Raw genomic sequence first — 10,851 nt, 5'->3', positions numbered from 1 at the left:
ATTTTATTTCATCTTACGAGACGCATAGGTACCGGCCGAATTGATAACCTCCTCCGTTAAGTCGGTTAAAAAACGATTACTCGATTCATATATTTATAGAATTATTGTGTTTTTAAAATATACTATGTGGGTAGGTAAAGTCGTGCCAAAGACCATGCCTATACTTACCTACTATACACACGAAAGGTTTCTAATATTAAATGTCATAGACATGGTAAGCCATAATAAGGATGCCTTGTTGATTAAGTATGGTAGCCGGATTATTGATTAAGTGGGCTACAACGGATAGGCACAAAATACGAATGTGATGAATATACAGAATAGAAAATCTGTAATTGAATAGGTATAATCTTAGTTAGCTGAATTATTACCTACCTATAATAATTTACTTAATTGACATTCCAGAACACAATGTGGTTCATCTAAATTAGTACCTATTAATAAATACTTACATTATTCTACATTTTAAAAAAGTCTCAATTAACTAATAGTTTCAAGTTTGTTGTAAGTAATATTTTATCAGATTTTTTTCCTTTTCATCCAGAATGGATATAGTCCATTGTAGTACATAGGTATACTATCTCGATGTTGAAATGTTACATTTTTTAGGCCTAACCTTGCGTTTTTTAGAGGATGCAATTTTATGTTTTTGATGTGTAGGGGGGGTCAGTTAGAAGCTAAAACCAATCAATAGCTAAGTTATGAGTACTGAAAAATAGTACCTACTCACTTCGAAGCGCTGTAAAACCTTAGCTATTTACTTAATGAAAAAATGTTGTATATAAAAGTTGTTCCTCGAAAAACAATCTACAAAAATGGTCTAATATGATTTCTTCGTAAAATGATAAAAAAAAGTTTTACTGAAAAATATAAATATAGTCTCTTATTTCTGAACATTTTCGCGTATAACTTTTTTATTTGTAGTTCTATGACAATAAGTCACTGGACCAAAGTTGTAGAGAATTTAATTTGCAACAAATAATGCTAACAATTTTTTTTATCAGATAAATAGTTTAAGAGATATATCGTAAAAACCATATCAACCGCTATTTTCAAGATGGCGGCCATGGGACAAGGGTGGCGACCCCACAAACTTGGTGTTAGCTTCTCACTGACCCCCCCTTCACATCAAAAAAATAAAATTGCGTCCTCTAAAAAACGCAACCCAAATGTAACTTTTCCATGGACTAATAGATAATGATAACTACAGCTATGCTTGCATATAAAAACTGAATCATTAACTTTTTAATGTATACTTAGTGCCTAAACAGTTCTGGCATACCTATATAATATTATTATCAATCGCGTGAAATTTGGTCAAGGTACGCGAACCACGCATCGTTCAATGAAAATGATTGTGTCACCGCTGACTCGTTTTCGTGCTATATTCGTTACAGCAGCGCAGCGTCAGAAATTATTAAAAAACAACAGAAATATTGTAAAATTATAGTGGAAATTTTCATTAAACTATATATATTGATAACTACACATTATATTTGTAAATACATATTTTATTGTCAAATAACACCAAGTAAGTAACTAAGTACCAACTCAGCACTCACAGTCAGTTTATTCACACCTAACACCTAAGCAGTCTTAATAAATTACTTAGTAAGTCTTACAGCTTTATTAGGTTATTACTAATTAGACCATCTCTTTTATTATTATCAGACTCCTATCAATCTGATAGATGGTTTAGTACCTAAGTTGATACCATTTTGTTCTACGAGTAGGTAGTACCTAAATGATTAGTTAATTTGATAAGTAATTTAGGTGGTTAGTAACTAGGTAGGTACCTGCCTACATAATGGCAGTAACATGAAAAATCTACCACGTATTTTGTAGAACTTGTGTGTGTGTGTGTGTTTAATAATATTATATTTAGCTAAAGCAACAGTAAAAATAAGCATCCTACCATCATCCTACATAGAAGTTATTTTTTTGTCATTGTTATCAACCCTACATTACATAAACGTTGAGTTAAATACCTATTGGTACGGGAGCTATTAACGTTTTAAAAAAAGTCATTTTAGTATAAAGTCCGGTCGCGGAGCAGAAAGAATTTCGTACAATGACCTCTTTACCTACTGACAGTGGTCACAAACATTTTTGAATGAAGTGCAGTTTACATGAAATATTTGGAGGAGAAAATGTTTTTTACTAATTTATTAAATAAATGTCCTTTATTCATTTACAATACTTATTCGTTAGTTATATTTTAACTTTTTCTATAACCACGATATATTATATAAAAAAAGTGTGCGTGTACACACATAAGAAATGAAACTTCTTTAATGACCTTATTTTTCAAAAAATAATTTACTATGTACAATTATATTACAGAAATACGTTAGTCTAAGAGCGTATACGCACTATACGGGTAGCCGCATTGCGGGTAGCCGTCCGGCTAACCGCAAGCACAATTATGTACGTAATATTCATTTCTATGCGCACTGTGCGGTCTGCGGTAGCCGCATCGCAGTGCGCATAGAAATGAATATTACGTACATAATTGTGCTTGCGGTCAGCCGGACGGCTACCCGCAATGCGGCTACCCGCAATGCGGCTACCCGCATAGTGCGTATACGCTCTAACACGCGATTTCGACTTAGGCGGATTTTGATTGGACATAAAGAGTTTGAGGCTTATTCTTATAAATTTTGAATTCACAAAATTATAATTGAACACCTGACACCAATCAAGCAAACACAAACCTTACGCTCTCAGGTTAAAGGTTTACAATCCCTAAGGACGGCGGTCATTGCACCTGTGCGAGCAAGACACATTATTTTTACAAGGGAGTGACAATTTCACTTATTTCGATGACATTTTAATGATTTTGAAATAAAAAATTGCGTCTGGCACCTATTTAACAACGAAAAAAACGTCTTGCAATAAAAAAATGATGTCTCATGGATCTATCTAAAGGCAAAAGATTAAAAATTGCGCGTTAAAAAATGACTTTAAATTAAGGATATTTTCCTGTGCAGATAAGATGCGCACTAATAAACGCAACCACTGCGACCAGCCAGACAGCCCGGACTCTAACCGAAATAGCAAGAGGAACAGTATATCAAAGAACCAACTATACTAAAATGCTCTCTTGTCAACGTTGGTAGCTCCTATACGATATATAGGTACATAAAATAAGTAAAATTATAATGCTTATCTTGACAGAACAGTCAGTACAATTGTCAATTCGTGTCAATTATACAGACGGACGGTTATTAATTAAAGTACATAACTAGGTATATACTTAAACAAAATTATTAAATACTTTACCTAGTTCAAGATATCGCATACCTATATGGTTACCACATCGCATACTTTAAAAAACACAACCAAAATAACAATGACATTACTCATTCATCATGATTATATACTTTATCAATTTTACATACCTAAGTAAGTACCTATATTGTGTAACTTCGTAAAACCTATCTAAAAATATTTGTGTATTTACCTACACCTATAAATCAATATTTATTTATTTATATATTTTATAATAAGTATGTTGTTAATTGTATTGATTAAAAAATTTAAACCTAATATCCTTTATATTTAATTCTTTATATTATTATGTACATTCTAGACGACTGCCATCAACCCCCTTCAAATATTATACTATACCTACTTGAAAAGTTGAAAGAATGCGAAGATGTCTAGTATGTCGGCCTAATATGTAAAATACACTTTTATTTTTTTAAACAACTAAACTGTCCTTAAATTGGTAGAAATAGACCAAATAGACCACACAAGGTGGCACCAGCTTTCAAAAAAAGGATCATCTTAATCGGTTCACCCAGTTGAAAGTGATGAGGTATCAAACCCAAAAAAAATACAGTGGAATCAAAAGCCTCTTTCTTTTTTTGAAGTCGATTGATAACAGGTATTTAACTTTTATTTGTGCTTTTATGTGTCAATCATATTCTTATTTTACTAGCTTAATGTTACATTACGACATTTGTTGTGCTTAATTAGTTTGGTAAAGATCATTGCAAACTTATGCAAGTTATTAGTAAAACACTGATTCTAGGTAGATAGTGACTACAGACTGACTACATTACTAAAAAAACACGCAACCCAGTATAACAGAATCCTACAACGGAACAATTTACTTATTTTGAATAATATTATCATGAAAATTACACAAAAGTAGGTACTTAGCCGAAATGCCAATAGGTACATTTACAAAATATAGAAAAGTAGCAATGTAAATAAAATGAAGAATATGTAAGTACTTTTTAAAAAAATAGCTTGAATATTATATATACGACCTAATTAAAACATGAGATCACCTTTACCTAAGATAGAACATTGTCTTGCGCGTAGGTAAATACTTATTAATTTTGAATCTTATTATTAAAACAAAAGCAGAAAAATGTACCTCAATTTTAACGCAATATAGGCTATCTTTGAATTGTTTACATTCATTTAAAAATAGTTGATAAACAAGGTCTTACCGAACTAGATTGCGCCTTCGTGCGTTCAAAATAATACACTACAAAAACTGCGTTGAGGCGTGCGTTTGTTTCGAAATACACTGAGTTACGACTAACCACGAGTCACGACTAACAACTACTTGCAGCTAGTATGCGACTCGCTCGGAACGTTGAATCCCTCCGCTACTGATTACGGTATAGGTACTTCGTATCAAACAAGTTCCGTGACGTTTTACGTCGCCGCCTACACATTTGTAGTGCGTATGATAATGAGGTGATAACTAAATTCCTCAATATTGAAGAAAGCATGTAGCCACGGACGGAGAGAAAATAGCGCAGGAATATAAAGTCTATTGTAGGTACAATTATTCCTATAGTATTAGTTTATATAATTATTAGCTGTTGCCCGCAGCTTCGCCTGCGTGGAAAAGATAAATAAACATGATACAAATTTTCATCCCCTATTTTATCCCCTTGGGGGTAGAATTGATCAAAATCCTTTCTTAGGGGACGCCTCCGTCCTAACATCTACCTGCATGCCAAATTTCAGCCCGATCCGTCCAGTGGTTTGGGCTGTGCGTTGATAGATGATCACTACCTATATCATAACCTTTGAGTTTTATTTATATAGATTTCGACTAAATTCTCATAAATGTTTCATATCTCCCCAATGATTTGAGTAAACTCGCCCATCCTTACAAGATAACGCGCAGAACTTTTTGATAAGATGCATACCAATGATGATGATATTAGGCTTTAATAATTAATAACCTTTATATTCGAAATGGAATATAATGCACGCGTGTACTATCCTCCTAATATCACAGATAATATAAAATTACATTACTAGTACCATGGGGGCATAATGATGAGGACCTCGGACTTCAAATCGATAAGTCGGGGGTTCGAGACGAGGCAAGCGTGCAGGAAATGAATAGATTTTTCAATTTATCTAGGAATGTTTATAACATCACCAATGCTTGAACGGTGAAGGAAAACATCGTGAGGAAACAGTCATGTCGAAGAATCAAAAGTTCGACAGTTTACGCCGTAAATTGAACCGCCCGCGTCGGGCAAATTCATATTACATATTATATCTACCGTAAATAAACATGGCTAGTTATTTTATTGTGATCATAGGATTTTTGCCAGTCAGTTCAATTCACGGCGTAAGCTGTTTGATAATAAGAGGTCATAATACGGCCCCAGTATAACACATGAGTTACCTATATGAATTCAATACGTAATTTTGCGGTTACTGCGGTACCCGCGGTTTCGTACCGGGGTGAAACCGCGCGGCGAATTTTGGACTACCTACATTGGAATACCTACCTAGATCTAAGTGGTGCTGATCGATGTTTGGTAAACAAAATATGTAGGTGATCGAAATCTATGTATAATAGATACATAATTTAATATACACAAGGGATACGTTATAACTTATAGCACAGATAATATTATACCTAATATGTACTGTACTAGATAAAGGCGCAGTTACAGATATTTATTGATTTTCCCCTCATTTAAACATTCGTACATGCATGCATTATGTACCTATTTGATATTCATTGTAAAAAGTATACTGTAAATATTTACAGTTTATTTTTTACAATTTATTTCAAATTCAAAACTTTTTTAATTGAAGTGGCCGCTCTACCTAAAACACCTAAAATCAACTGCATTCTAAAGAATTCTATTCTATTCAGTGTCATACATGCTGTCAAAATTAATTCTAGAAACAAGTTGAATCCGAGACTGGTTAATTAAATTAGCGGACATCATTTCCGTTTACTCAGGTACAAGCAGTGGAATAACAAAAAATCAACGGCGAATAAAATCGTGAATTAAAATTTTTGCTGTGATAATATTTTACTTTTTAAAAGAAAAACAAGTTTGTTTTTAGCAAATCCCCGTATATAACCAAGAATCATCATTGTCTTTTCACCAGGATAGTTGAATAATACATACCTACCTACCATATGAAGTGATGGATATTCCCCGCCAGATACGTTTGAATAAAAAAACTTGTTTTAAAAAACGGGTTTTTTTTAATACCATTTAAGAGTAGAGTAGAGAGTAGTTCTATAGGGTACCTGCCACCTACCAACTTCACTTCTCGATGCTAATTTAAAGATATGTATTTATTTATTTATTCGAAATTGACTTGCTAATCGCTTTACACTGGCTAATTACAGATATTACATTACGATTAGATAGCTTCCTACCTATTTTGAAAAAAAATGGGGTAGTCACTACATAACCTTAGAGCATTAAACTACATAATATATTAGTAACCTACATCCAAATCTAATAATTATACTTATTACAAGTGACCTACCCGAATACGCACGGGTATAGAATTACAACTCGCCCTCTAAGCAATAGATACTATAGTGTAAAAATGTTCTCATATTACAAAATTTAGAATGGACATTGGACGCTTATTGGATTATTCAAGTCAAGGTAAATTAAAAAAAGAAACACTAAAACTACAAAAAAGTTACTATTTTATTTTTTGTTTGGTAGTTAGGTACTATGTAGGTATATATACGTAAGACTCCATTTCCGACAAAACAAGAAGTCGTATGGAAAAAAGTTAGTGCGGTGCGGTGGCCGGTGAGGCGGCTTGAGACGTGTTTCGCTCATGCCGCCAACAGGAGGGGAGAAGTAGAACTGCAGCCAAACCACCTCTCCTGTTCTTGGCTTGCGCCTAGCCTGCCCCCCTAGTCAAGTGGCGTTCAATAGAATAGACAACGAATTTATGAGATTGACGTAACCTGTAGATACGTTTATCTACAGCCTATGTCAATCTCATACATTCGTAGTCTATTCTATTGAACGCTACCTGAACAGAAAGCCACTTGACTAGGGGGGCTGGAGACGGGCTGCCACCGAGGGGGTCATCATAATGGGGGGAAATCATTTTGTTTTTGAATATGCTGTAAAATATTAGCTCTTGTGGTATCGTTACTTTGAACAGATGATTTTTTTTCTTTTGAAATATTACCGAAAATAAAGAGTTCGAGAAATGTGCCTGAAAGTAAAATCACACGACGAAAAATTTGTAGATCTTGTTATTATCATATTTTATCTACAACTTTGCCATTTAATTTAATGTTTTGTCGGAAGTCGAGATAAATCATTTTTTACCATTAAAAGCTCCCCCTCCCACTTCCTGAACAGATCGACCGATATATTTTATTGTTCCTTTCATTTTATCATATAGTCCTCCTTTTGGTAATGGGTTTCATCGGTTTCATCCTACTTAGTTACTGTGATTTTTGTTTTTTATTTTTTGAAGGGATCGGCACTGGTCCGAATCGTTCTAAATAAAAATTAATCGCCAAATGTGTTGCAAGTGACGTGACTACCTCGGTCTAGGCTAGGCATTGCTGAGGTCTATGAAGCTAACGAGGAAAAATTAGCGAAATTAAAAAAAATCGCCAGAATCTGTTGCTTTTTTGTTGCTATAATGACGATTTTGTTGATCAAGACGATCGCTAAAAATCAGCAACAGTTCTAGCTTTACATTAAGGTAGCGTGAAGAAATTGGAAAAAGGGATGGATCGTTTGATAAATGCAGGTGAATTTGTTGCTGAAAAAAAAGTGTAGATTTTGATATTTTTAAATTTCAATAGCGCCAAAAATAACACTGACAACGTCAGCTTAATTGGCGATATTTGGTAGTATTTGGTAGTTATAATTAATATAAATTTGGTAACTACTTATTTAAACATAAAAAATATTTTTTCGATAATTTTTAATCGCCAGCTTTACAGACCTGCATTGCCGCATGGCCTTCGAGTTCAGGCCTGTTCAGGGAGCTCTCAAGTCCTACCAAAAAATCTCAATGGAAGTGAACTTTTGATGACTTTTTGAAACTTCTTAGGGCGCGTTGAGGTTAAAATTTCAAGGTAAAGCAATGGCAATACCGTCACATAATAGAGTAAGGCAACGATTTTGGTATCTTTGAATCTTGCAAAAGAAGTTTCACTTCTGACACATGTGTTTGGCACACATGCTTTTTTACTTAATATTTGATTATTCAACATTTTATAGGAGAAATAAAATAAACATATTAAACTTTAAACTATAGTATATTTTAAAACTTATGAATAATCAGTTATCTAGTCTTTGGTTTGAATTTTAAAATACCTGTACCATAGACTATTTATTACATAATAATAATCCTTAAAACTAAATACTGATTTGTAACACTTACATATGTATTTATACAGTGAAAATTAAAACCTAAGTTTGAAGTTAAAAATTTGATTAGGAATATGATTTTCTTAATATACAGATAAACTTATTCTATTCCATTATCTATTAAGTGAGAGAGATAATTTGGCCACAATAATAGTCCTTCACGACAAATCATAACTATATAAATATCATTTTTTGGTCATTTTTAAGAGTATTATGTCAGAACTTCTATAATTAATGTGTTGCTGGTCTTCAGGGATACTCTCAATATAGAAAAATTCTGAAATCTTTTCATAGAAGGTTTTCCACAACTTCTTTTGAATTTCTGTGTCTCTTAACTCTTGGGTTAAATATATAGTCGGCTTTTTGTTCACAGAGTTGTTTAAACTTTGTAATGTCTCAAATAGGGGATTCAATGCCTGAAAGAATAATGATCCTTAAGAAAACTTTTATATCTATTAATATGTCTCAGTTCATTTATAATAAAACAATTTTCACAAACTACAATACAAAATATCTATCCATCTATGCTATCGTATAAAACATTCTGTTGAGCTATAACATGTAAAAGTATAGATATTTACATCTTCATAATAAATGCAATCGGCTAACAAAATCATATCAAACTCCTGTTTATGGATATCAGAGTTTTTATCGCCCCATACTAAAGACTCTGCAATAGCATATCCACCCATACTAGCTATCTTTGATTTATTTTCCGCAATATTTAACCGCAATAAGGGAAGTGCCTCTGGTAAATCTGTCAGTGTTACTTGAGCCCTAAAAATAATGTTATTTCTTAGAAAACTATACTATAAAATTGATTACAAATCATGATTTTTCTTAAATCCCACCCGAGAGTAGCAGCAGTGAGTCCTACAACACCAAGACCTGATCCCAACTCAAGAACTCTTACACCACTCAAAAAATCTGGCTTATGGAAACACTTAGTCTCTAGATATTTAGCAAGGACCAGAGATGCATCCCAAACAACACAATTCACATCGCCTTCGAGTTTCTGATATATTCTTAAGGTTTTTAAACACACTTCGATATCTATTTCCCTAGGAAATAAATCGTTAAGTTGAAAACTTGACCTATGCGACATTTAGAATTTTTCGCTAATACACTTTAATAAATATGAAATGGAATGTTGGTTTCGGATTTGTTCTAGTGTTCTAGTAATCTAATTTTCTTTGGATTTTATATTTCTGTTTTTGAATCTACTTCTACAGTGTACACTACTGTGGGCCTAACATATAAATTGAAATTTGAAGGTATTCTATAAATTCTCGATTCATACTCGATTATAAAATATCGATTATACATCATTTTCATAACTGATCCGGAGAATTTTGTACTGTGTCATATGATTTTCATTTTTATTGTCTATTATAGAAATCAAAGCAAGAAATATTAAAATAAACCAACAAAATGATTACAGTTATTATAATAGTAAGAATACCTCTCATATAAATATTTGAATTACGTAGTTTTCTGTGTAATTAATAATCATTATACATAATATTAGATCGTACTTCTTAAGTAGGTGGTATATTCTGATTTTATATTAAATCCCCAATTTAATATTATAAATTAAATACATACGTAACAATCTTTTGGATATTTATCCAAAAGAGTAACTAAACTATAAAAAAAATGTTGTGTGGTTTTATGAAACCACGGTAAAAGTGAAACTGTTCGAACGGTTCCGAATACTGCTTTGTGTAGCGCATGTCGCGTGACGGCTACTCGGCAGCCGCGATACACGCGACATGCGCTACACAGACCAAAAAGTTTGAGACGATGTAATAAAAGTTTCACTTTAAAACAAATAACTAAAAAAAAAACAAATAACTCAAATTTATCTTTTCGTTTTGGATTATATCAATTATAATATCATAAAAAATCTGCTTAAAACTGTTTAAGAAATGATATGAATCGAGTCAAAATTAGTTAGTCCAATCGAGTATGAATTAAACGGACATCACTATTACGTAGCGGCAATCAATACATTTGATTAAACATGACGTATGCAAATCGTTTAGAAATTTTTTCATTCATAATATTTATATTTGATTTGGAATAATTATTTTCTTCATATCAAACTACATATAAATGTTATTTTATATAAATTTTATAAATTAAGAAAAATATAAAATTTATTTTGATCACTTGGCTATTTTTTACTTTTACCACCTAA

General features: G+C 32.5%; 1 protein-coding gene across 1 annotated transcript; it reads right to left on the bottom strand.

The window, feature by feature from the left end:
* Nucleotides 1-8,307: 8,307 nt before the first annotated feature.
* LOC149488427 (protein N-lysine methyltransferase METTL21D-like) lies at nt 8,308-10,091 on the bottom strand. Its single transcript, XM_089695542.1, has 3 exons — nt 9,503-10,091; nt 9,233-9,428; nt 8,308-9,067 (listed from the first exon to the last, which is right to left on the bottom strand). Exons 1-3 carry the CDS (start codon nt 9,754-9,756, stop codon nt 8,837-8,839), a joined length of 681 nt encoding a protein of 226 aa, XP_089551668.1. The 5' UTR covers nt 9,757-10,091; the 3' UTR covers nt 8,308-8,836.
* Nucleotides 10,092-10,851: the final 760 nt, after the last annotated feature.

Source organism: Colias philodice, chromosome 5, assembly GCF_061535455.1.
Source record: "Colias philodice isolate Cphi_HAF_F1 chromosome 5, ilColPhil1 Martin Lab GWU primary, whole genome shotgun sequence".
Taxonomy (NCBI): domain Eukaryota; kingdom Metazoa; phylum Arthropoda; class Insecta; order Lepidoptera; family Pieridae; genus Colias; species Colias philodice.
The sequence above is the reverse complement of the archived record's forward strand: the minus strand, read 5'-3'. Positions and strand labels throughout refer to the sequence as shown.